The sequence below is a fragment of the Nansenia antarctica genome (genome assembly GCF_963989245.1).
Source record: "Nansenia antarctica genome assembly, chromosome: 3".
Classification (NCBI taxonomy): Eukaryota; Metazoa; Chordata; class Actinopteri; order Argentiniformes; family Microstomatidae; genus Nansenia; species Nansenia antarctica.
Genome location: NC_137688.1, coordinates 24295760 through 24323437, shown reverse-complemented (window position 1 = coordinate 24323437; position 27678 = coordinate 24295760). Strand labels below are relative to the sequence as shown.

Here is a 27678-nt window from a genome sequence, read left to right as displayed (position 1 = left end):
CTCCTTCTCTTGCTCCCACTCCCCCCCCCCCTCTCTCTCTCCATCTCTCCTTTGAGAGCCTAGTATAGAATTAGTCATGTTGATTTCAGAGGCTACTCGACTTCTCAACCTCAAAGGGAAACTGACACTCACAGTCGCTAGAGGGTTGCCATAGTTGTGCAGGAACCATGGCAACGACTGTGTACTTAGGTTTTGTTTTTTTTCGCCGTCCGTTCTCAGCCTGATTTCCTCTTGCTGTGACCTCTTTTATTGGACTATGACCTCACGCTAACATAAGAGCCATTGTTTGGTTATTGCGCAGACTGCAAGGTACCACGGTACTGGGTTAAGAGTTTCTGATCTGGATCAACAGAACACTTTATATTCACTGTGGGGTGTTAGGGCTCGCCTTCTGCTTACTGTATGTTCTGCCGTCTGCCGCTTTGGTCTTTGTTTATTTCTTCTTCTGCGTTTTATTTTTCATCCACCACTCTCATCTCTCCTCAGCTCATCTTGTCAGCTTCATCACCTTCTGATCTATGGGGCTACTGCTGGATTATTTGTTTCCCTAGTTTGTTATGCAATTGGATTTAAAGCTAACACGTTTGTAATTCATTCCTGCAGTGAGGGAAATTCACTTCTCTTATTTTGTACATTTTAGCTCCGTCTTCACACGTGTGAAAAGCTAACGGCTGTTTCAATTTCTCCAACCTAGGTGATGAGTCTCACTCCCCAGATTCAGGTAAGGACGTCATCCACTTCCCAATTTTCATTTGATCATTATTATTGCTTTATTATTTTCATTGATGATACTGAATATCAGTTAAGACGGAATACTGTCACCATGGCTAATGCATTACGCAAGCAAGAGGAGAGACGCTGTATTCTGCTGCACCTTAAGTGTGTCTGTGTCTTGGCTGTAGACGTGTGGCGGTCCTACAGCGCTGCGGACACCCTGAGGAACGGCGTCGCCGCCACTTCCTCCCTGGCTGCCAAAGGTTTCAGGAGCGTCCGGCCCAACCTGCAGGACAAGAGATCTCCCACACCGGTGAGTCCCACCTCCCATCCTCCTCCGTCCTCCCCCCACCTCCCATCCTCCGTCCTGCCCGGGTGTTTACACCACGCCAGGGACATTTCCTCCTGACAGGAAGCGGTTTTGGAAACGCCCGTGGCGGCTCTCAGGTTCACTTCCTCAACAGCTGACGACCAGGAGTGGGATGAGATACACAGAGCCTGTGCACGGTTTATCTATTTTTGCACAAAGACAAGTGACAGAAATCAATAATAAAAAATAATAAAAAATTGCAGGTAAGGAAGAAAACCTCAAAGAATGTGTATGGAAGCATCTCCTAACTAAGAGAACCAGACTTAGGTTCTGAGTAGATGTCAAAGAATATTAGACCATTCTAGCAAATGTGACGGCAGCTGGTGAAACCGGGAACAAGTCGGCAACCAATCAAATTGTGACTTTTATTCTGACATTTTAAAATAAATGTCAACGTTGTTGGAAATCAATGACCCACTCACTAATCAAGCCAAAATATTGCAATGTAATGGATTTGGTGAGTAATCCCCATTACTACCTAGTTAACTACAACACTACCTACATTGTTAGGGTTAGGCTCACAAAACAAGCTGTGTTAGTTGACTAACGAGTAGGGTTGGGTACCGTTTGGGTTTTATTCGATACCGGTGCCAAATCGATACTTTAAAAACGGTACTGGTACCAAAACAGTACTTAAATCGGTACTTTTGATTGGCGGGGTGGTCACTGACGCAATTTTCCACGTGCACGCCATTAATGCCGAGCGGTGATGTTTTATATAGAAGGTGATCAAATACCAACATATCCTGACGCTACAGCTGCAGCAGAACATGGGGAACCCGCATATAGCACTGAATGTGACTGACAGATACGCCCAAGACACACACACACACACACACACACAAAGATAATCAGCTCATTGAATATGAAGTACACAAGAGTACACACAGAACCGGGAACGCGCATACAGCACTGAACAACATTCGTAGAATATAAACTTGTGACTGACAGTCACATACATACACACACACACACACATACACACACACACACACTGAAATATTATCAGCTAATCAATACGAAGTAGGCCTACATGAGAGTACATGCACAAAACGGGCTAACGTTACTCATTAACTGTTTACACAACAGCGTCAGTCAAATCACAGTGTGACAGTCAGATGGAGCATTAGGTAAACAACCAACAGCAAGGTAATGCATATTATCAGCTGAGAAAAACAACGTTTACCTTTGATGACATCGACATGAGCCCTGTTTACCCGTACCTCCGCCGTTCTGTTCGTGATGATTTTAGATTATTTTTGCACCGCACATATTGCCCTGTAATAAGAGCATGCGACTTGTGTCTCGTATTGTCCAAATGTTCCCTGAATTTTAGCTGCATGTTTTTCCAGCATGTAAATCCGTTGTCTATAAAAATTCGACTCTATAAAACGATGGTTTGACACAAACAAGTTGTCATTGAACTTAGAAAAAACTAAACTTATGATATTTGGAAATCGAAAAAAATAATAGTCAAGTACAAATCAAGATAGATAATGTTGAAATTGAAAGAGTTTATGAAAACACATTTTTGGGAGTTGTTATAGACCACAAACTATGTTGGAAAACACACATACACTACTTAAAGACAAAAATATCAAAGTCTATTGCAATACTGCATAAAACGAAAGACATACTTAATCCAAATTCATTACACATATTGTACCGTTCTCTAATAGTTATGTTATGTTATGTTATGTTAATTTCATTTATAATGCGCCCCCCATCCAACTTTTACATCGGCCCGGGGCGCAGCCCGGGTAAAGGAACAGATAAAGACAAAGACAAGGAACACAGAGAGCAATCAGACACAGACGACTTAAAGTAAAACTCAGGCATACAATTCACAACAAATAGGGAGTAGATTTAGGGAATGTCATTTTGGAAGAGGTGGGTTTTTAACTTGGCTCTAAAGGAGTCCAGAGTGGGGGCAAACTTGATGGCAGAAGGGAGCGCGTTCCACAGGGTCGGTGCTATCACTGCAAAGGCACGGTCACCCTTCCTCTTGAGGTTGGTACGTGGGACCCTCAGGCTGAGTTGGGCGTCGGACCTGAGCCTGGGTCTGGTTCCATACATAACTTACTGTGTGGAAGTGTGGGGAAACATATACAAAACAATCACAAATCCAATTTATTTACTACAGAAAAGAGCTATACGAATTATAAACAGAGCTGCCTATCAAGAACCAACTAACAAATTATTCATAAACACCTATGATCTCAAATTTAAAGAATTGGTGGACTTCAAAATGGCACAAGTAATGTATAAAGTAAAAAATAAGATGCTTCCAGACTGTATCCAGAGACTATTTCAAGTTAGAGTAATTACGAACTCAGAGGAATATGTATGTTTATGAAAACAAAGATTAGAACAAATGCAAAACAAAGATGTATAACAGTTAAAGGAGTTAATTTATGGAATACTTTTGAAAAGGAAATGAAAATGTGTAGTACACTAAAAGGATTAAAAAATGTATTTAAAAATAAGATGATTAACAAGTATAAAACAGAGGTTTAAATATAGTTTTTGTTTGGTATTTTTTGAACTTTTTGTTGACATGCGTAAGTGACATTTTGTTTATAAAAGTTTCAATGTTTTGATTATGCATTCATGGGGGGACATGCATACATGTAACAAGGGTAGGCGCAATAAGCCACGGCTTCAGCCTACACCTTTTTGGTCCTGGTGTGTCCTGGTGTTATGATTTTTTTTTTATATCTGTATTGTGAATTGCATAGGGGACCAAAATAAACATTCTCAATCAATCAATCAATCGACTCCAATTCTTTTCCCCTGCCAATATTGTGTCGTTGTTAAATCCAAATTTCCCGCTAAATTCTGACCAATTACAAAACTGTTTTGCAACCGCGTCGCCTCGCGCATGTTGAGAGCGATTCAGTCTCGATTACGTGAACTGAGTGGAACTTAAACAGGCGATGTCACGTGCGGTTGACTGTTGCATGTAACGTCCATTTCGGACACCAGGGGGCGAGAGAGGAACCGAAACGAGGAACCGAAATCTCCGTTGCAATTCGGTTCGGTAGGTACCGAATGTAAAGTAACCGGTACCATACCGGTACCGGTTTTTGGTACCCAACCCTACTAACGAGTGTGTAATTGATTATCAACAACATTACCATTTATTTAAATGTTTTGTATTACATTTTGTCTGAACATTTTGATTGGTTGCCAACTTGTTCCCGGTTCCCGGGTTTCACCAGCTGCCGTCACAAATTGTATATTGTGAATGCATGCTACTGTAAATGCTTCTCCAACAAGCACATTCATGGACTGTTCTCTGCGAAGAGTTAAATCCACGAGAATCACCCATAAGATCCTCCCTTCCTTGGCCTTGTGTTATTGGATTTAATCCGAACAAAGATCTTATTTATCTTTCCATTGCCAAGCTTGAACTATCCAGAAGGTTATCAGAAAGCTCTTGGGAGCCCTTAAGGAAAGGTTATGCTCAATTTGGGTGCTGTTGTGTATTTTGACGGGAGGTTTTTACCATGTCAAAGCTGGTGCTAAACTGAGCTTGTATTTGTTTATGAGACAACTTACTCGATCGGACCACTTAACACCATATAAGGGCACAGGTGCATCGTGGGACAGATTGTAGAGAAAAGGGTTTACTGCAATGAAAAAGATTTTGACTTAGGAATGTTCTGTAGTTTACACACATGATCACGGGTAGACTTTGACTGTCACTGTCACTGACAAAGTATTCTATGTCTTATTACTATTCTAATAGTAATACCATATAGTATCTCTAATACATGCATATGTTGTTGTCTTTCTCTCTTTGTCAATGTTTTGGATTGGCTGTGGTTGGATAAGGCCCCACCCCCTCGCAGTCATAGTTTTCACCTGAATCCTCTCTGCAGTTATTCCCCTTCACTGTACAACCCTCTGTGCAACCCTCAAGAGAACATGTCCTCTTACTCGCACTACCCAGAGTGCACCTCTCTCACCTCCAACACTATAGACTCAAGGTTACCTATGCCCAGAAGCACTAGTGTTTCCTCCCAGTACACCCAAAGTCAATTACAGGACTCTGGTATGGCCAACCAAAAACTATCCCCCATACAAGCTCCTGAGACGCCTTACCACCTTGGTGCACTCCCTCACCACTACCCCTATGCCCACCCTTACCCTGAGCCTGTTCTGAGAGAGAAGCCCCCCATCCCCCAGCCAGGAAGACACACAACCACCCTGTCAATCCGTATCCGCCCCCCAAGCCCCCTGATGGTCATCCTACCCCTCCCAATCCTCCATCAGCCCCCTCTCCCCTCAGCAGAGCCATCCCAGGCGGGACCTCCGGACACAGGGATGACCCCCCACCTGCTCTGGCCCCCTGCAGACCAACATGTGGTATAAACCTTCTCCAGTTCTGACTACTGTGCTTAACCAACCCCACCGCCCTCTCAGTAACACTCTCGCCCGCCATATCCATGTAATATACCAACAGCAGCTGACACTTCACTAATCTCTAGTGCGTAATCGTTTCCAGGTTTTAAAGAACCAACTCATTTCTAAAAAGGAGCACTCAGCGGGTTTTATTATGCTAACGTTGCTAATTGTATTAACACTCACTTCTAATAACAATAAATTTATTCAAACGGTTTGCTTTTGAGACTTGATGTATTCTCTCTGTCTCTTTGATGTCCGTGAGTGGATGTGTCATTATCGTCTTTCTTAAATGGGACGAAAAACGAAATGTACAATATTATAATCTCTCTGTCATGATCTTGTATATTTGACCGGTGCTCAAACCAGCTCAGAGGCACAGCGAGACACTAACACCCTTTTTCCCTCTCTCAGGTCAGGTCCATGGTTCTAAGCTTCACTCACACATCTTAACACTCCCATTTCCTCTCTTACCCACCATCTCACTCTAGGAGGCAGAGTTTTGTCTATGTGTGGAAGCGCTGCGTCTCACTTCTTAACTCTTCTCTCCACGTTCACTCTAGCTTGAAGTCCCAGCGGCACACAGGCAGACGTCCCCTGAATTGACACCACCAACCTCACGGTCTTCCCTAAACAGGCCCCGTCACATCTCACCCAACGCCCCAGTCTTCTGGTCGGCCCCCCTAACTGCCCAGGCCCCCTCCCCACCCTTCCCCCTCTCCCCGGAGCCCAGACAGAGCGGCGCAGCATCAGCCCTCAGCCATTACTCCTACAGCGACTCCTCCACCGCCGTCCTGGAGGAGCTGCAGATCTGTACCCTGCTGTATGCCACCGAGAGCTCCGAGACGCCCTCACCCACCTTGTCGGGCACAACCGCTGACGACACCACCACCCTAACCACCACTGCCACCACCCGTTGCACCGCCGACTACTACTCCACCTTTGCTCAAGTAACTACGCTACGCTGTCCCCCTGAGCTCGCCCCACCTCATCTCCTTCTGCCCCTCAGATCAGTTCTCAGACTCTGTTCAGACCCTAAACCCAGGCCGCGATACCCTGTCCCTTCACCTGACCTGACCCTGACCAACGCCTAATCAGTTCCCATACATGTCACTTTTGTCTTACCTATGAATGAATGAATGAATGAATGAATGAATGGTCTTTATTGTCATTGCTACAGTACAGGTACCAAACAACGAAATTTAGGAGGGGTGGCTCCCCTGGTGTTAGGAAAGAAAAAAAACACTTTAAAAAAACACAAGAAGGGAAGGAGCTGGTTTACATAAATAAAGGCTATGTACACTATCCACTATACTATACTGTACAGATAGACGACTAGGGTTGTCATATTGCACATAGTGTTATTGCACAATTATTTAAAGTGTCGCAGTTTGCAGGCTTGAAATGTACATATTTGTGCCTCAGCACTACACCTGATTTTTTCATCCTTTCCTCATGTCTTGTCTGACGTTCTGTATGCTCTCTCTTGGGTTAACCACTCATGTTCTTTTGCTCCACAGCCTCTCCCTTTGTTATCAATCAATGATGTTGTGATAACACAACGTCTTGCCTGCACAAAAAATAGCTATGAGTTCATATTACTGTACACTAGTATGTCATGTTTTTGCCTATGCCCTCATTTTCGCTTTTCTCTTTCTAAATTAACACAGATACAAATATTTGATGGATAACAAGATCAGCACAACGAAACAATGTTGTCCACACACACACACACACACCACTCCTAACACCTAATCCTTGGTCCATCTACCTATCTAATCCATCTACCCTGAACGTGTGCTTTAATCCTGCCCCAATTAACACCTCACCTTTGGAAGAACTCTTAACTGAATGTCCGTGGGCGGTGATTCTATCCTCTATCCGCAGTGTTTGTGTTCAGTTTGGGTTCAGTTTTAATCTCGTCCTTCTCTTAATCCACAGTATATTTGACCTGAGAATAACCTCACAGTTAGATCGTCTGTCCCAGATTTTCTCTCCTTGACTCCTTAACCTTCGAAAACGGATTAAAATGGAATTGTTTTCAATTCTTTCAGTCTTTTCAATAACCGTAGATCAGTGTGCCTTATGAAGTTAATATAATATACACAATATACATTGTGTATATTAAGAGAATATAGCGTAACATAGCGTGTATTTAGAGACGTTTATTAGCTATGTAGCTAACTGTGGTGCAAGACACGTTGTGCATGGTCCCTGACATATCTTTATTTCTCTCTGTCCCGTCCCCATAGAACCATATGACGTTGAATGGGAACGGAGGCGTTCCTGTCAGCTCTTACAGTCACCTCCAGAGGCCATTCTCCCCCATGTCTTACCCCTCTCCTCCCTGCCTCAGTCCCAGCCTGTCCTACCCCCTCTCGTCCTCCCCCAGCCTGGGCCTGGCTCAGCAGAGCAGGAGTTCTGGTGAGTACTGCTCATCTTAATCACACAGAGAGTGACAGTGCAGACACACTGTAAAGCGGTGGATTACTTATACATACAGGCTAACACAAACATGAACATTTAGCATACAGCCATGTCTGCCTGCATACACATACCTTACTCTCTCTCCCTCTCTCACACAAACACACACACACGTACACAAACACAAACATACACACGCCACCATAGCAGCAGGGCTAACAGTTCCAGTAGCCGCTATGAGTCTTGGGTGCAGTGTCGTCTGTCACTGCAGGCGTTAGAGACTCCAGCCTCTCACTCACTCACTCTCCTGGCTAACACAGTGTGTCAGCTGGGCTAGCCCTGCCAAGTACTAATACAGCTCTAATTAGAGAGAAATCACTGCCGCGCTCTCGCTCTGGCTCCTCAGAGCTGCGGCGCGTGTCAGAGGAAGAGAGAGGGAGGGGAGGGAGAGAGGAAGAGAGAGGGTGGGGTGGGAGAGAGGGAGAGAGGAAGAGAGAGGGTGGGGAGGGAGAGAGGAAGAGAGAGGGTGGGGAGGGAGAGAGAAAAGGAGCAGAGGGAGCTCATGGCTCATTGAGTTGTGTGTGTGTGCGTGTGTTTACATGTGTGTGTGTGTGTGTGTGTGTGTGTGTGTGTGTGCGTGCGTGTGTGTGTGTGTGTGTGTGTGTGTGTGCGTGCGTGCGTGCGTGCGCACCACACGGGGGGGGGTGTGCGCCCCATCTGCATTCAGTGATCTCTGTACTGTAATCCCACTAGCCAAGTGACGCGGATTAAAGCGCTTATCTGGAGGAGGGAGTATTCTGCGGGGGGGGGGGCGGCGGGGGCAAAGGAGCCATGACACGCAGGGATTACCATGGCTGCTGGCGTGCGTGCATTGCTATTGTCTTAGAAGAAGAAGATGAGTCTCTTATTATCTTAGAATAGAAACAAGGCGGCCTTTTCTGTCTGGTAAACAAGACATCCTCCACACACAAACAGGAAAACCCACCAATCATCTGTGTTTTGTTCACCAGACAGTTGTTTATGTTGAACAACCTGCCTCACTGACACCCTAATCCAATCTGTCTGTGATATATAGTATTTGAATATGAATTGCTGGCTTGTATCCACAGTGAGGTACCGTAGTCTGAGCTGGACAAGAGAATCAAATATGTGTATATTAGTATGTTAGCTAAACACAAAGCAAGCCTGGCCTATGGTGAGACGGCCTGGCCCAGAGTTAGGTGCAGTTGTCTGTCCTGGAATTGGAGTAGCCTTGTCTACAGTGACGTAGCTATTCCTCCAGTGAGGTCTTCTGGCCTTCAGCAAGGTACAGTAGGCTGGTCCGGAGTGAGGAAGCCTGTTCTAGGTTGAGGTGACCCAAACTGAGTTGTAACGTGTTGCTTATGTGGAGGGATGTATTCCATACTCACCCTACCTCTCTCCCCCCTCCCCCCCCAACCCCCCACACCACACACACACCCTCACACACACACACAGAGTCTAGAAACCAGGAGGCCTCTTCGCCAGTCTACCCCCGTACCCGTACCAGCCGCACAGCCCCCACCAGCCCAGCCCTGGGCCAGGGGAGACCAGCAACCGAGGGTAGAGCCCCCCACTACACTGGCATAGGACCTGTGGATGAGTCTGGCATCCCCATCGCCATCAGAACCGTGAGTGGACTGAGCACTGACCTATGAGATAAGAATGTATGGGTCTGTAGAAGGCAGATGTCATGTCATAGGCCTACTGCGTGGTCATACCATTCAGACTGAATATTGAGTATGAATAATGGGTATTATGAATAATCAGTCTTATGGGTATACTGTAGGCTATGTACTGTACAAAGCAGATTGGTTTAGACTAGACCATGAAATTGAAATTCATCCTTCTAGACTAGACAAACTGGGAGCTTCATGATTTCTTTGTGCATCGTAATCTCAAAGGGGTTCCTCTGGAAGCATACTGTATAGTTCAAGAATACAGTATGAGCGTATTTTTCATTCTTCGCCACCACAGAAATTAGCATACAGTAATAGGGGTTGATGTTGGGTTCACTGCTTTTTTCGTGCTGGGAAATGCCTGTGTCTGAGATTGTGATTATGGAGCTAATCTCCAATCAATGCTGGCCTGTCTGGGCCTGGTCACCCCTGACCGTTGTATTCTGGGAAAAGATTGAATTTTGGAGGCAGTGTGTTTTATTTTAGCCCTGGGAAAGAGCAGGCCAACTGAGGTTAACCTTGTTGGCCAGTCTACGGACATTCACTCTTTTGAACTCAGTTGAACTTTGCATGTTTGTGTACAGACTACCGCAATACAACTGAACGTGTTTCCTTATATGGTCATCATAATACTGTCAATCACAATACATGTCACTGTTTAACCTCTGTATCATTAGAACTGTACATGTACATAGTGTGTTTTCTCATTGTTATTTTGTTGTATTTTTGTCCAATTGTGCAGTGTCTTTATATAACTATTTAAATTGTTTTTGTTGTTGTTCAAAGACTGTAGACAGGCCAAAGGATTGGTATAAGCACATGTTCAAGCAGATCCATGTGGTCCATAAACCAGGTAAGAGAAAATGTATATCCATATCTATATCTATCCATCTGCATCTGTCCATCTGTTGTCCGTCTGTTTAGATAATATTCGCTCCATCTGCTCAGGAGATCATTGGATGCTCTCCACTGACCATTCTAAATTCCCACAGTACTGGACACTATGAATAGTCCCAGATCAGTATGTGCTTACAAAATACTACGGCTGAATTCAGTTCATTTCACATAACAGATTGCCACACTGCGGATTCAAAAGTGCATTTGATTTTCCAGATGGAGCAGTTGACTGTTGGTTTAGAAAGTGCCAGTCCTTTTGGGTGCCACTGAGCACAGGTTGGCTGGCACACACAATTCAATGGCTGAGCTCTCAATCATTAGTCACTCTCTCCGACATGCTGCAATGCAAATCAGTGTGTGTGTGTGTGTGTGTGTGTGTGTGTGTGTGTGTGTGTGTGTGTGTGCGTGTGCGTGTGCATGTGCGTGTGCGTGCGCGTGCGCGTGTGTGTGTATGTGTATGTGTGTGTGCGTGTATTTGGAGGTGGGTGGGGGACTGCCGCAGATTAACAATAGAGTAGCTTGGCTCAGCAGTCTGTGAATTACAGACCTGTCATTCATTACTGGGATCTGACGGTGCAGTTCCTACAACCAGTGACCCCATGGGGATTATATAGGTCAAGAGGTGACACAGTATTGACAGGAATGACAGAGAACCGAATGCATGCTATTGTCTAATTATCTAGCTAACACCTGCACACAGTGAATTGGTAGCACTTTCAATTATTCATGTTGTGTGTGGTCAGACTCGCTATGGGCAGGGCCAGTGACTCTTCATTATGGTTAAAAGAAATGCAAAAATGCAATGTTCATTATATATTGTACTTTGTATGAAGTGTTATCATTATCTTTAACTGTAATCATCTGACAAATAACAAATACGGAGGTATGATATTTCCTGAAATAAAGGGTGCAGTGCACTGATCATCATTCTCTGGCGTTTCTCACAGAATATGAACATACGGAGGCCTTTAACACTGCCTATGCAGTGAATACCGGTAAGAGATGTTGTAAAATGTTCATTTTATTTGGATATAAATTTGACTGGTGAATTCATGCCCACATTGTGGATCTGTTGGATGTGGATCTGCTTCTGTTGGTTGTAGTCGATTGACGTGCCCTGGGGGGTCATCCTTTTTGTCCTGACAGATAACCATCAGCCAGCCAAGTCACCCCAGGCCCACCCCCCTCCCAAGAGCCACACCTACCGGCCCATCACCAAGAGTGTCTCAGACAACGGCACGTCACACATACTCCGAAACCCAAGTCCCTCGCCAGTGCTCCCAACACCCCCCGCCGCCCCCATGTCAGCCCGGGACCAAGACAGGGAGCGCGAGAGAGACAGGGACAGGAGCACCACAGACCCGTAAGACCACAACTATTGACTTTATGGTTTTTAAGTACGTTTTGAAGTCAAAGCAAGGTGTGCCTAATCAATAATTGTTTATATATGTACTGTATGTAACAGATGTATAATATATACAGTATATGCATATGTACAGGTATGTACAAATGTATTTACTATCTTGTTTTCCCAAGAAATGAATGGGAGCCTCCTGACAGGAAGGTGGATACCCGGAGATACCGCGCGGAACCCAAGAGCATCTTTGACTATGAACCTGGGAAGTCCTCCATTCTGGAGCAGGAGAGACAGGTCAGGGTGCCTCCATTGCTCACAGTTGCATGATGCTTTTACCATTGCGGATACGGATCCCTTGTAACTATGCTGTTGAAGCCGACCATGCAGGTTTCTCATTGAGTTGAGCTCCCTGAACTGCACACAGTCTGTACACAGGCACTTACGTGGAAGAGGAGTTTTCATTATAACGCAACATTAATCTCCGTGGCGAGTCAGTTACCACTGGGTGTTTGCTGTGGATTGTTTACCTCTCTCAGGAGAGCTATTACCTCACGGCTTGCTGGAGAGGCTTAGAGTTAATGCCACTGCAGCAATAGTGTCTGTGTTAGTGCTTTTCCTCAAGGCGGAGATGATACGACCAGACTTTCCAATGAGCACCGCTGCATGTAAATGATCTGTCACGCTGGCTCTGGGACTGCGCTCTTTTGGTGACCTACCGCCCTCTGCTGGTGGTTTTTATTTACTACTAGTAAATTGACTATTTACTACTAGTGCTTTGGGTTAAAATAACATTTTATTTTATTTTATTTTAACATTTAGGGACATTATTTGAACACAATGGCGAGTCAAATGCATTGCACTATTATGCTTTAGCATGAAGTCCCTACTACAGTACGATGGGCCTGCATTACTTTTATTTGCAATTTCTTTTCAGTTTTTTTCCATTTTCATCACTCTGCTATTTGTCATGGAGCTGCACCTCAACCTCGGTCTGTCTTCATTCTCCTCTCCTCCCTTCCTCCCTCTCTCCTGCTGTCTGTCTGTCCACCCCTCCATCCAGACTAGTCTCTCAAACACAGCTGAGATAGATTTAGAGGAGGAGCCGTGGTATAAGTTCTTTGCTGAGTTGGAGTCCGGACGTCCGGTAAGTGAGATTCCTGTGCAGTGTGACACTCCCTCTCAGGGTGAGGTTGCTGCTAGTGTACACAGCGCCCCCTGGCTCTGGCTGCCAGGACTGCAGCCTGTTGTTGTTTGGCATGCCAAGGGAATGTGCTGCTCAGTGTGTGTGTGTGTGTGTGTGTGTGTGTGTGTGTGTGTGCCCCAGTGGGATGGACGTGTTAGCGGCATGTTCACAGTCGGTAGTTAGATGAGTGTGTTAGCACATCACAGTGGTGGCTGAGAGGACGGTCCAACCACCATAGAGACTCCTTGAAATAACTGGTTGGAATGGGCAAGACATAAACAGCAGTTGACACCATACAGTAACACAACAGTAGGCAGCCATGTTGTCTGCCATTTTATTTTGGTTCAAACCTTCTGCCCACATCACCCAGCATTCTAGAGTCACAGTCCTTGCGGTGTGGTTTGCCTTGTTGTATTTGAATGCGCTTGATTGTTTTTACCTCGCTATTAGTAGTGTAGGAGTCGCAGTTGTGTTTTGCAGGTGTGGAATGCACGTTTGCAATGCTCTTGTGGGTTAGCACCAAAGTGTGAGTGTGTGTGTGATGACGCTACTCTTTGGATGTGCCTCACATAGCTGTTTTTGTCACACCAATGCAGACATCATCACAAAGATATTGCACTTTCTGGGGGGTATTCCATCAACATTGCTAAAGGAAAATCCAGGTTTATTTTTGGTAAGTCTCACGAGACAAAATAAGTCTGGACTTTTTTGATATGTCTCCCGTGATGGAATACCCCCCAAGATGGATTGATCATGCATGTTTTAGTGCTCTAGTTTACTGCTAGATACTGATAGATCACCCTCCTGCTTGTGGTTTTTGCTGTGCTTGATGCTGTGTTTGTTCATATACAGTATGGGCATTCATTCACAGGTGTTTATCTATCTATTGCATGTTAGTGCATAAGAGAGTGTGTTCAAGGTAGTACCTTTGTGCACGTGAGCACCTTAATCCCGCCGTGTGTGAGTGTGTACAAGTCTGTAAACGAGCACCTGCACTTCTCAGGTCCCTGGCTCTTTAACCATAGTATGGTTATTCTAGACATTCTCTTTACATGCTTCATCTCATGATGCCCCTGCCTCTTCTTCCTCCTCCTCTTCCTCCTCCTCCTCTTCCTCCTCCTCATCATCATCTCCACCTCGTCCTCACCTCTGCCCCGGATGGCAGCCACCTAAAAAAAGCCTGGATTATAATCCAGAGAGTTCTCCCCAGGTAAACACCATGCCACAGTCTACCCCAGGGCTCCCACGGGTCCTTGAAATCCTTGAAAGTTTGTGAATTTGAGAAAAAAAAAATCATGGTCTTAAAAGTTTTGGAAAATAGTCATTTAAAGTGCTTGAATTCCTGTCTCTCTTTCTCTCTCTCAATTTAAAAAATATATATACTGTATATTAAAAAGAAATTTACTTAGCTCGTCAGCTAGTAAATAAGTCTCTGTATAGCTTAACTTGACACATATTTCACAATATATTGTTTTGCTGTGCTGTGGTAGAGAAGCCAAGAGACCATCTAGTGTTCACACATTCAAGCCTCTCTTTTTAATTGTTGTCTGTAAGCGGATAGTTCCTATTATATAAATTCTCATCTAGGTCTGTCTCAAACTATGCCGTGTTGGGTCCTTGAATTTGAGGGAATTGAGTCTTGAAAGTCCTTGAAGGTGCTTGAATTTGATGTTTCAGAAGGTGTGGGAACCCTGCCACCCCCCTACACGAGTCTCACCCAATGGGCACTCAAGCTGCCCATCAGGGTAGTACTGATTGGTTCCTTCTAAGCCGATTGACACTCATCCATTAACACTCATCCATTGATTGTTTTGTTTTTTATGTTCATTTGCATATAGTTTCATGCCATGTCATTGCCACACTACAGTTGTTCAACGTGCTAATCTGTTGTTGAGGACAACAGCTAATGCCAATATGCATTTTTAGAGTGCTGCATAGCTTTTGATAAAGCGTATAGATACCTTCTACTTATAGACAATATTGTTTTTATTGCATAACTGAATGTTATGCCGAACAATATGCCTGCCAAACAATATGCCTATCCAATCAGAAGACACATGCAGACCTTTAGTCTCCACTTTTGTTTGACAATGAATGGTCATTTCGTTGAGACAGAATGAAGGATGAATGGATGTTTTTAAGTCGCCAACAAGGGTGAGAGTACTACAGTGGCGGTTAACTGCACATGCAACCCAGCTTGTTCAGAGAAGAACCATGTTCCCTCAATGAGAAGCCTTTTCTGAGATCTGGGAACTTTAACTCAGCAGGCTAACACAAGCTTATGTAGTCACACACGCAGACTAATAGCAGTGTGGAAAATTGCCTCCAAATATATATTGACCATCTAGTATGTTTAAGGATCATGTTACGAGATATGTAATGACTACGTGATAGAGTATGGGGTTACCTCTAAAAGAGCTTCTTTTAAATGGAATTGCTGGTTTACAACGTAGGAGATACATGACAACTGGGGAGTTTATGACGCGGTTGAAAACAGACGTGGCTTGCATGCTCGGGTGTCACGTGACAATAGCAGCTACTGTCAGGAATGGGAGGGTTGTAAAAACCAAACCGAAACCGTCTTCTCTAAGATCATCCTGTGGGGTCTCCCGGTCGGAGCAGGCCCATCCCTACGAGGTAGCTGTCACTTAGGGCCGTATTTATGTTGACCAGGCACCAATCTGTCACTATGACGCTGCATTCCTGGCACCAGCATCGGGGGCTACTTTTAAAAGTGGGGTTAATTTTTTTTTACCCGGGTCTCTCCGTTGCCCGTGAGGAGAAGCAGCTACTAGCTACAGATGAACTACTGCTACTGCTACTGCCTCCACACACAGCACAATGATCAACTATTTCAGCCAAGCCTTCAAGGACTTCCCCGCCTTGTTCGACATTGAAACTCTCGTAAGTGTACTGGCACTTTGGCTTCACACCAAGAGAGGGACTATATATAAGGAGGGAATGGAACGGGAGCTATTGGAACACTAAGGATTGGTGTTTCATGGACTTGTATCCAAAGTTCAATTTGACGAGGGGGGGGGGGGGGGGTATTGTCCAGTGAAGCTTGTAAAAACCAAACCAAAAATATGTGTGCGCAGTTGCTGTCTGGGAAGTTCTTGTTTTGTTGTTTTTGGTCTTTGTTCACTGTGGGACTCACATCGCTTTTTGCTCTTGGTGTCTTTCAGACCTCCTTCTACCACCACGCTGCAGACAGACACACAGACAGGCCGTCAAGGTAAGACAGGACAGTCTCGATTCTCATTCTTCATTCTCTCTGACCAAATAAGTCTGTGTAAATAAGTCAATGGCCAATATTCTTGACTTGGTGTGTTGTTGGTCAGGCAGCCCCTTCCCACAGTATAAATATGGAGCTGTGTGCCTTGAGTGGGACAGCTGGAATAGCCATGCCCTTGACTGCTGTCAACTCAGCCATGAATCAGGACCGACTCCAACCCACCCCCTAGCAACCTCTCCCTGGGCCAAAACACACTTGTCATGACTCCTCAAAGACCCCTCTGTGTGTGTGTGTGTGTGTGTGTGTGTGTGTGTGTGTGTGTGTGTGTGTGTGTCGTGCGTCATGTGTCGTGTGTGTGTGATAGCAATCAAATAAATGAATGTATTTAGGAAGGCTATTTCTAAGTCAGGCCATCCAGCAATTAAAGTCATATAGGGTCCTAGAAGCGGATCTAGGACCCTCTTACACTCCCTTGCCAAATCTTAAACCATAAACCATTAAGGAGTAAAACCCAAAACTGTGCCACTGAACAACGTCAAGGATTTAGTTTTCTGTGGTTCCCCTCACAGCTCAGCCAGTGACTACAGGAAGAGGAGGAAGTCAGAGCCGTCGTCCGCCCACCCCCCCAAGCCAGCCAGCAGCCTGTCCACCGCCCAGGCCCCCCCCACCTGGCCCTCAGAGCCCCTCCGGAGTAGCAGCCTGACTGGCAGCCTGGGCTCCGGCCGGCCCCCCTCCGAGCCCCCCCGCAACAGCAGCAACATGGTCCTCCGCAAGCCTGTCGCTAGTTCCTCTCCTGCCTCCCCTTCCAGAGCCAAAGGTAAGGCTCAGCATCACAGCACGCACACACACACACACACACACACACACACACACACACACACTTAAGCCCCTTTCACACATACGAGCCTTCCCAGTAGATTCCATGGAATTTCCAGGGTTCGGCGTATGTCTGAACGCGACTGACCAGGGAAATCCGGACGGGCAATTACCCTGGTCGAGACCATGTATAATTCCATGGAAAGTACCGTGTCGCGGTAAGTGTGAATAGATGCCTGAAGATTGCCTGGTCAGTCTCCTTTCACAGCTGTCCTGCATCGCAGTCAGAAGGGCAGAGCGCATAAGAACTGCCCCACTCCGAATATCGCTACTACTAAATATAATTCCACAACTGGACACTACTTCATTTCCAATCAAAGTGGAGGTATGATATATGGCATATACAGTATATATGGTATATGGCAGACTCACGCACCTGTCTCATTCGAATCATGTCTACTACGTTCCAATTCTGCATCCAGTTGAATGCGTGATTCAAGTAGCTTGTGTAAGCGTGATTCAAGTAGCTTGTGTAAGCCCGGGGCAGCCAATATAATTCCACAACTGGATAGTACGTCCTTTCGAATCACAGTTAGCTGGATTACTTACTTAGCTAACTTACTTACTTATGAAATGTAAATTTTGTGATATAGATGCATTACGCAGCAGTGCACACACACCGTCTCCTTTCACAGCTGTCCTGAATCGCGCAGTCAGAGCGGGGAGAGCCCGCATTAGAACTTTGCATCCTTTGAAACATATGGCGGGATGTAAGGATCTTGTAACTTCGCAAACAATAGCAGCATTTAAATAGTCGTAGCCGTATGGGTGAAAGGGAGCAACCAGGCAATTGCCGGCTAATTGGGTCATGTGTGAACGGTGAAAATGCCCGGCTGTCACGGGTCGAGATTCTATGCAATTTACAGGGAACTAAGTGTGAAAGGGGCTTAACATACACACCTCACCACATCTCAGTGCAGCCATACACACATGCGCACACGCGTACACACACACACGCATGCATGCACACACTCGCGCACACACGCACACGCAAACACACACAAACACACACAAACACACATACACACACAAACACACACATATACACACAGAATATGGCATAAAGTCTTTGTCTCTGGTTTACCCCTAAACATGAATTGGTGTGGTGGTTTTCAGGCGGCTGAATGGTACTGCATGCTTACTGTACTGCTGTGTAACCTTTTACTGAGTGTATAACCCCCCCCCCTATGTCCTGACTATAATGGACTTTTCCTCTGCTCTGGCATCTGGTTTGCGTGTGAACCTGTTAATATCTTCTCATGTCTCTTTCTCATCATGCTGCTCTCGCTGGATGTCTTAAGGTGGGAACATAAGCGAGTCATACTCTCCGTTCAGTTATTCTGGTCCCAACCGCAGTACCTCATACGACTCCTCACACGTTTCTCCATGTTCTGTTGGCGAGCCTGACTCGTCTGACGCTCCGGGCTCTACTAGTCCGGTCTGTCTGAAGAACGGCTGGCAGACCCCGGGGCGGGACGACGAGGAGTGGGGCGGAGCCTCCGGAGAGGCCGCCTCCCCCAAACTCAAATCCTGGAGCTGCGACGACCTCCAGGGGGAAGGCGACAGGCGGGGTCCCAACGGCCGCCAGACCTCCTCGGAGAGCGCGGGCTTCCTGTCAGGTGACCAGGAGGCCAAAGGTCACAGCGATTGCGACGGCAGCCCCGGCGGTGGGGGGGTAGCGGGGGCCCCCCGCAGAGAGTGGACTCGAACCCGGCATCGCTCGGCGCACGACACGCCGGGCTTCCTCAAGCTCTATAAGAGGATGCACCAGATCGACAGGAAGGGCCTGCTGAACGGGGCCCAAAGCCCCCAGGCCATCCGCTCCGTCAAGGCCCGCGTCCTGGAGTACGAGAGCGAGAAGCACCGGGAGAGGCCGCACAACGAGAGGCAGGAGCCACCCAGAGAGGGGCCGCCGTGTGAGAGGGGAGAGTGGGCAGAGAGGCTGGCAGTAGCGGGCCCGGGGGGACAGCGGCCAGAGAGGCTGGCGCTGGGCGAGAGGGGTCACAGCGAAGAGGTGGTGCCCAGGGACATGGTCCATACCAGGATCTCCGAGTTCGAGAGCCTCATCCAGAAGTCCAAGTCCATGCCCGACCTGGGGGGCGAGGCCACGCCGGGGGGGGGGGCATCCAGGAGGAGCGGCAGCCCCCAGCGCAGTTTCTCCATCGAGTCCCTGTTGGACCCCGAGGACCCCCCTGCCCGAAACCCCCCCGAGGGCCAGCCTCACTACCCCAGGTTCAACGCCGCGACGCCTCCCAGCTGTCAGCCCGTCCAGAACGTCCAGGTCACCAACGACAACCGCGCCTCCTCCTGTCACGCCCCGCGCCCCCTGCGGGCCCAGCACGACTACTCAGACAGCGACCATGACGCCGTGGTGTCGGACCTCAGCGACTTCATCCACATCGAGGGCTCGTCCTTCTGCAGCGAGAGCGACGTGGACCGCTGCTCCCGCACCTCCTCCGAGAGCCCCTACGGTTCGGGCAACCATAACCATCGCCACCGCCACCACCACCATCATCATCATCACCACCACCAGCAGCAATACAGACACCTGGTAAGCAATTGTAAAGGCCGCTGCCCCGCTTCCTACACCCGCTTCACCACCGTGCTGAAGCACGAGAGAGCCAGGCAGGGACGAGGGCAGCCGTTGCCCCCCCCCTCCGAGGACCCCGACTCGGGCCGCTCCAAGCTGGCCCTCCTGGTGAGTCCCGTGCCCTTCAGCCGGAGGAGAGGCTCGCCTCCCCGCGGTCACGACGGCCGCAGGCCGCCCCCCCGCAGGCTGCCGCGCTGCAAGAGCTCCATGTACGAGGCTCTGGACGACGCCCTGAGGGACATCTACGAGCACATCAGGGAGGAGAAGAGACGCGGCAGCCTGCCTGACAACAGCATCCTCCACAGGCTACTGGCCGAGCTGCTCCCGGACATCCCAGAGAGGAGCTCCTCCCTCCGGGCCGTGTGTCGAGGCGGCAGCCCTGGCTCCGGGCCCCAGTGCCTGGAGCTGGAGTTGGAGCGCGAGCGGCCGTACCCACCTCAGCCAGACGGCTCGCCCAGTCCAACGTGCTACCAGCCAGCGTGCAGCCGCCTTTCACACTCGGCCTCCTACCACCACATGGACTCCAACAACAACAACAGCCGCGGTTGTGAGGACTACTACGGAGGTGGATGGTCTCATTCACCAGAACACCCCCCGCCCCCCCCCCCCCCCCCCACACACACACACACACATCCCCCTTGACTGTCATCAACCTCTATCTCTATCTCATCCTTTTGTGGTCGTGATGTGGTCGTGATGTGTTCTATCCACCCACTTACCCCCCTTTACCTAACACCATCACCATCTGCACTATTGTCATTCTCCGTCTTTATCTCCGCCTGTGTCTTGTGAGCGTTGTATGTGAGTAGTGATTACCTTTCATTACCTTTCATTAGTATTCCTTGGAATGTAAGGGAAGCATGATTCCCTGGAACCCCCCCATGCCTCTGTTCATCCTCTGGTCATTCATTCAGTTGATTAGACTTTGCCCTCCAGTATTATCTCTCCTGCTATTATTATTACCTGTTTTTTCTTTCTTTTGATTGTGATCTGTTGTGTGTGTGTGTGTGTGTGTGTGTGCGTGTGTGTGCGTTTGCGCGTGTGTCTATGAGTTTGTGCGTTTGTGTGCGTGTCTAGGCATTTATTTGTGTGTGTGTTTGTGTCCACAGCTCAGTAAACTCTGTCCCTCTGTCCCTCTTCTGTTTAGAGGCGCATCCGTGTGTCTCTAAAAGCTTCTGTTAATAGAGCAGCTGGGGCCAGCAGTCTAAAAGGGGTCTGTGGTCTGTGTGATATTGGCATGGGGGGGACATACAGTCCACCCCTCCACCCCCCCCCCCCCCCCCCCCACCCTTATTAATGTGCATCTGTTCTGCGTATATATCGATCTGGGTGGCTGCTTTTCATCACGTAGTGGGAATTTTTATTCCTAGGTGAACTTGGCTAAGGGCCTGTCTTTCTGCTAATGGGCCTCTGAAATATCCAAAAGCTGGTGATGAGTGAGTCCATCTCGAGGGGGGGGGGGGGGGGTGCAATGAGCTGACTAGGCACCTTTTACTAAATAACTCTCTCAAGTAGGGAGGGGGCTGCTGGCATTCGCTGCTGAGTGAGACCGTAAGGCCACATCACCACCCTCAGCTGCAGTATAAATACTTGTTCTCCATCCTGGGTGTCTATTTCTAATGGCTGGATATAAACAAGTTTAGTAGACAGAGATGTTGAGAGCCTTGACTTGAAAATACTGTACATCAACATCGTTGGATATTAGGTTGAGTTTCACTCTAGCTCTTTTCCTTACCGCTCTTCACTTTCCACAGTAGTAGAGGATATGTAGCAGGGGAGGCTGCCGGAGATAGAAATTGCATGGTTGATACCATTCCTTATTCCATTCCATGTATTCCAATGAGCCTGTCCTTTGATTTCTACCTCCACCAGCCTCCACTGATACGCAGCAGGCGTTGAGATGGTCACGTTTACATTCTGTCACCATGCTGTAAATTAAGGAAATTGTTGGAGTTGTCTTCTTTTCATTTGCATTGTTCATATGTGTCATTTGATTTCACTCTCCTTTTTCCTATTGTTTTGTTATGAGACTTGCCTTATCATCATGTCTTATCATCATGCCCCAGACCCTTCCCATGCATGTTAAGTGTCAATGGTGATTGGTGGTCCTCCCCCACTGATTGTCTCTCTCTCTCTCCCCCTCTCCTCCCCTCAGACCAGGAGTCCTCCAGGAGCCAATCTTACGCTGACGTGGGACGTCACACCCCCCAGAGCAGGCGGCCCACCCCCGAGGTCCGGGAGGTAATATCTTTCTCTATTATCAATACTCTTTACTATTGTTATCATTATAGATAAGTCTCAACATGCGTGCGTCTGCGTTATTGGTCTATGATGGCGTTTCGAGAAAACTGTTGCGCTGAATCATTGTAAGAAGATACTGTCGAGTTATTAACTGTATGTCTTTGTGTTCTCAACAGAGACAACCAGCCAGAGCAGTATATGACTTTAAGGCACAGACGGTGAAGTAAGTAATACTTTGTGTTAGAAACAGATCAAACACAGGGTGAATACGTCAGATTAACACGTCTAAGTGGAGCAGAGAGAATAAGCGAAGAGCATGTATCTGCTTTCTTACAGTATGTCACAGACATGATGCTAATAGGAGATACATTAGCAAAAAGGTTATTTATTGTCAATATTGTCACGGCTAGGGGTTATAAACCCCTACCAAGTGACAGTATTGATGATAAATCACAGCCTCGAGGGAATTATTGGTTTTATACGGTTAGACAACAAATTAGAAAATTGTGACAAGAAAACAGTGCTTTAAGTCACTAATGCTGATGCTAATGAGCTAATGTGTCGTGCAGAGAGTTGACATTCAGGAAGGGAGAGTTGGTGAACATCATCAGGCAGATCGATAACAACTGGTATGAAGGAGAGCACCGCGGTCAAGTGGGGATCTTCCCCATCTCCTATGTGGAGGTTGGTGTCTTCTTTCTGTCTGCTGTGTCAATCTGTTACTGAATTGTGTTGAATGAACTACTGTCTCCTTTCTTCCCTTCATGTAAGTGGTGTCTCCTTTTCTTTTTCCTCTCCTCTCCTCTCCTCTCCTCTCCTCTCCTCTCCTCTCCTCCCCTCTCCTCCCCTCTCCTCCCCTCTCCTCTCCTCTCCTCTCCTCTCCTCTCTTCTCCTCCCCTCTCCTCTCCTCTCCTCCCCTCTCCTCTCCTCTCCTCTCCTCTCCTCTCCTCTCCTCTCCTCTCCTCTCCTCTCCTCTCCTCTCCTCCCCTCTCCTCTCCTCTCCTCTCCTCCCCTCTCCTCTCCTCTCCTCTCCTCTCCTATACAATATGTACTCTCCTCTTTCATCCCTGTGTAAATATGGGTCTACAACTGCATACACAGTATATCATATGTATGGTTTGGATTTTTCTCTTATCCTGAACTCCCAGTCTCTCTCTCTCTCTCTCTCTCTCTCTCTCTCTCTCTCTCTCTCTCTCTCTCTCTCTCTCTCTCTCTCTCTCTCTCTCTCTCTCTCTCTCTCTCTCTCTTTCTTTAGAAGATCCCTCCATCAGAGAAGCTCCAGCCAGCCAGACCTCCTCCACCCGCCAATGCTAGAGAGATCGGTGAAGCGGTGGCTCGCTACAACTTCAATGCCGACACCAATGTAGAACTCTCACTGAGAAAGGCAAGACTTTAACAGCATGGCATGACTCCCAGATAGAGACACATTCTGACTCCAAATCAACCTCTTCAACCCAGTTTGCCACATATATTTTCTGATACTGATACGTTGTGATGATGTAAAAAACGTAACACAGCCAGCAATTCCCTGCTACCAAATAGTATATAGTGGTGGGTACAATAAATAATAACAATAAACCAAAGTGCAGTTGATCTGTAATTATTTGTACATGACCATTTAACTATGTCATTTCTAGGTAAATACTGGTGTAGATAGATACAGTCACTAAAATTAAATAGGCATCTAAAATAGGCAAATGACAGAACATGTAACCTGTATGTCTGACAGGGTGAGAGGGTGGTCCTGCTGAGACAGGTGGACCAGAACTGGTACGAAGGGAAGATCCCAGAGACCAACAAGCAGGGCATCTTCCCCATGTCCTACGTGGACGTGGTCAAGAAGCCCCCTGCCAAGACCCCCGCCCACTACTCTGACTCCTCCTCACCCCAGAGTCTCTCTAGTGACAGGATCCACCCAGTCGGCTCGTCCAAGGTAAGTCAGCCACTCCTGTCCCAGTAACTAGACCAAGCACGACACAATACTACAAGTTATGTACAAAGTTATGCACAATGTACAATGTGTGTACAATACAATACTACATACAATACTAAGTTATTAGATCGGTTATTTAGCACTTGAATATGTTGGCACATATGTTGAATATATAAAGAATGAATATGAATGAGGAGGATTCGTTTTATGTTGATGTTTCTTTTGAAAAGTGAAAACCTTTAGAGGAGGCGTAAGCGCAGTACATTGTTAGTTGTATAACATACTACTAATGGTGCTGAGAACACATTTTATAGTGTGTTTCATAATACTCAAAGACACTCGTAAATACTGTAGTACTTTGCACACATCATGTGTTATATTAGCTTTAGAGAGCTGCTGTCTTAGCATGACAATGGACACTTAGCGTAACAATGGACACTCTATCGTAATAACAAACCCATTCTCTGTTGAATCCGTGCCAGAGGCAACAATACTCGGCCCTGTACGATAACAATGGATATCATTTTTCCACCAGGCGCTTAAAGCCCTCTACAGTGTATGGGCACACTGTCTACCTCCACCAGCCTCCCCCTGGTGTGGGCTTATTGACGTTTATTTATCCCTGTAATTCCTGGCCTGTCTTGTACAGATAAGATATAGTTTAATATTTACCTCGGAAATACAATGAGTGCCCTTGAGTTGTAATTCCATTTTGGTTCCAAGCCTGGTCCCTCTCTCATATAACTGTGGTAAACCATGCCTTAGATTCAATCAGATTTATAACCAATCACCCACACACACACACACACACACACACACACACACACACACACACACACAGGCAAACACACAGTACACTGCAGCCTACACACACACACACACACACACACACACACACACACACACACACACACAGTACACTGCAGCCTACACACACACACACACACACACACACACACACACAGGCAAACACACAGTACACTGCAGCCTACACACACACACACACACACACACACACACAGGCAAACACACAGTACACTGCAGCCTACACACACACACACACACACACACACACACACACACACAGGCAAACACACAGTACACTGCAGCCTACACACACACACACACACACACAGTACACTGCAGCCAACACAGAGCACACAGACACACACGATGCTCACACATCAGTTGTCAACAACTGCCAACTCCTCAATGTAGCAAGAGCGCTGTGTTGAGCAGGGGATTTGTGGAGGCGACACTACAAGGCTAATAGTGATCTCTCTGTAGAGGGACCCCAGCTGCTGCTGCTGCTGCTGCTCTCTAATAACACTTGCCTGTTCACATTTCACACCTCATCCACAGACTTGGCGGCTAGCGAGCAGGCTGGTTTTTGCCGCCTCTGTGCATACAGTAGATACAGAGTTTACAGGCGCTGGCTGTGACACCACTGTTTCTTTAGCACTTCGTCAGTGTCAGAAGCTGCTTTGTTTGACCTTCTACCGTGAGCACGTTATTGGTCAAAATGGTTCCATAGGTTTAAGAAACCACATGCCATAGTAGACGGTTTATCTCACCTCTCACCTGGCTATTTCCCTCCCTTTATTTTCTACTGTCTCTCTTTCTCTGCCATCTCTCTCTCTCTCTCAAGCCTTCATCCACACTCCCACACTACGGCTCCGTCTCCCCTTCCCCCAGACAGATCACCTCCCCTTCTCCATTCCCTTCCCTCCGGCAGCATCCCTCCCCCAGTGGTCAGAAGGCCCACCTGGCGGCCGTCACTAACGAGTGGATCTCCTTGACCTTGGGCATGTCCCCCTCGTGCACACCCGGTCCCACCCCTCCCCCCTACCCCACCAGCCTGCTGGCCGACCTGCAGGAACTGGACTCCATGGTGTCTCTGTCGCCAGCCCCCTCCATGCTGGGGCAGTCCCCGGCCCCGAGCCACCTCTCCCCCGCCCCCGGCTCCACCCTCTTCCAGGAGGGCCACTTCATCCCCATCACCTCCCCCAAGGCCTATTGCAGCTCTCCAGGGCCCAGCCCCTCCCCGATGCCCTCCCTGCCCACTACCGGCACCTCCTTCACCTCTTCCCCCACCTCGCCCTCGTTCGACACCAGCCCCGAGTACGGCAGCGTGGTCGACCTGTACCGAAACAGCGACAAGCCCGCAGACTCGCAGGAGACTCGCCAGTTCCTCCATCTCCTCTCTGACCATTCAGACCACCTAGAGGCCTTAGAGTCTGCCTCCTCCCCTCAAGCCTGCTGCAGTCCCATCGACCTGGTGGTGTATGAAGACGACGACGACAACGACAACCCCTCTCACAGCGCTGAGCCCCTGTTCACCAAAGACCAGGACGATGACCTGTGCGAGGAGCTGGTGTCCATCATTAAGGGCGACCAATCCAAGGAGGCGTTCTCCCGGGAGGAGGAGGAAGAGGAGGGGTTCTACAGACCGGCGCCGGACGTGAGCGAGAAGCTGGACATGCTGTTCATAGAGGAGGAGCCCGCTGAGGCTGCCAAGAAGGCCACGCCCTCTAATCCCTTTACTCCCGTCTGTAGCGATGGGTCAGAACACGAGGTAGAACCCGGTGTGCTGTATTGGTTGTCCTAACGTTGTGTCCCAACATGCTTGCGTTCAATTAACCCTAGCAGATGTTCTTTTGAATACTGTATGAATGAACACACTTGTGTGTGAGGAATCTGTCCCAGGTGCTATACTTTGTTTGTTACTACTACAAACAAAATTGCTATGACTGGCTATCCAGATTGTTGTGTCTGGATATTCACATCGTTATGTCTGGTGAGGAACTTTTCTCAAGAGAGCTGTTTAGGTGGTTTACTCAAAATACTTCCAGCAGGAGTGCTTTGTGCTGCATCTTGTCATTTGTTACTGGATCTTTGCAGATTTGAGTGACAGAAGGAGTGTTTGCCTGCGTACGTGCGTGGTCCATAACGTACCTCTCGGTCTCTCTGTCACCAGGACGATCTTACCCTGGGTGCTTCGGCCCGCCGTCCCGCCCCCCCCTCACAGCAGTCCATCACCTCTACCCTCCCCACCTCACCCAGCCCCCCCCTCTGCTCCACCCCTCCACTGCCAGAGGTCACACACTCCCCCCCTCCCTACACCAAACACACCCCCCGTCTGGAATCTACCTGTAGGTCCCCCAAGTTCAAGGTAAAGACAAGGTGCCTGTGTGAGATTTTGCAGTGAGATCTAACCTCTTCCCCTGCCCTTATCCTCCTTGTGTCTAACAATAACAGCCTATAACCTTCCCTTTTGCTTACTTCCCCTTTTACCCAAATTGTATCCAATATATTTGGACATACCTAATAATTCTATGTTCAAGGCAGCACACTACTTCACACTGCCCGCTTTGGTCTTTAGAAATCACATAGAGGTTTATTTTAGTCTCAACTTTGATGTCAACTTTGGTTCTCTGGTGTGTGTGTGTGTGTGTGTGTGTGTGTGTGTGTGTGTGTGTGTGTGTGTGTGTGTGTGTGTGTGTGTGTGTGTGTGTGTGTGTGTGTGTGTGTGTGTGTGTGTGTGTGTGTGTGTGTGTGTGTGTGTGTGTGTGTGTGTGTGTGTGTGTGTGTGTGTGTGTGTGTGTGTGTGTGTGTGTGTGTGTGTGTGTGTGTGTGTGTGTGTGTGTGTGTGTGTGTGTGTGTGTGTGTGTGTGTGTGTGTGTGTGTGTGTGTGTGTGTGTGTGTGTGTGTGTGTGTGTGTGTGTGTGTGTGTGTGTGTGTGTGTGTGTGTGTG

At 47.6% G+C, this 27678-nt stretch overlaps 1 protein-coding gene across 1 annotated transcript in view; it reads left to right on the top strand.

The window, feature by feature from the left end:
- Positions 1–27678, top strand: part of sorbs2b (sorbin and SH3 domain containing 2b) — a 43091-nt gene that overhangs the window by 10764 nt on the left and 4649 nt on the right. Inside the window, exons 3-22 of the mRNA XM_080527102.1 lie at positions 695–721; positions 903–1089; positions 6129–6441; positions 7884–7915; positions 9444–9564; positions 10399–10465; positions 11457–11504; positions 11656–11872; positions 12046–12160; positions 14215–14259; positions 16235–16284; positions 16854–17101; positions 18462–20315; positions 21906–21991; positions 22168–22214; positions 22561–22675; positions 23247–23375; positions 23721–23924; positions 25660–26499; positions 26902–27096. Of these exons, the coding sequence (XP_080383228.1) occupies positions 695–721; positions 903–1089; positions 6129–6441; positions 7884–7915; positions 9444–9564; positions 10399–10465; positions 11457–11504; positions 11656–11872; positions 12046–12160; positions 14215–14259; positions 16235–16284; positions 16854–17101; positions 18462–20315; positions 21906–21991; positions 22168–22214; positions 22561–22675; positions 23247–23375; positions 23721–23924; positions 25660–26499; positions 26902–27096 (4940 nt within the window). The remainder of the gene's footprint in view (positions 1–694; positions 722–902; positions 1090–6128; positions 6442–7883; positions 7916–9443; positions 9565–10398; positions 10466–11456; positions 11505–11655; positions 11873–12045; positions 12161–14214; positions 14260–16234; positions 16285–16853; positions 17102–18461; positions 20316–21905; positions 21992–22167; positions 22215–22560; positions 22676–23246; positions 23376–23720; positions 23925–25659; positions 26500–26901; positions 27097–27678) is intronic.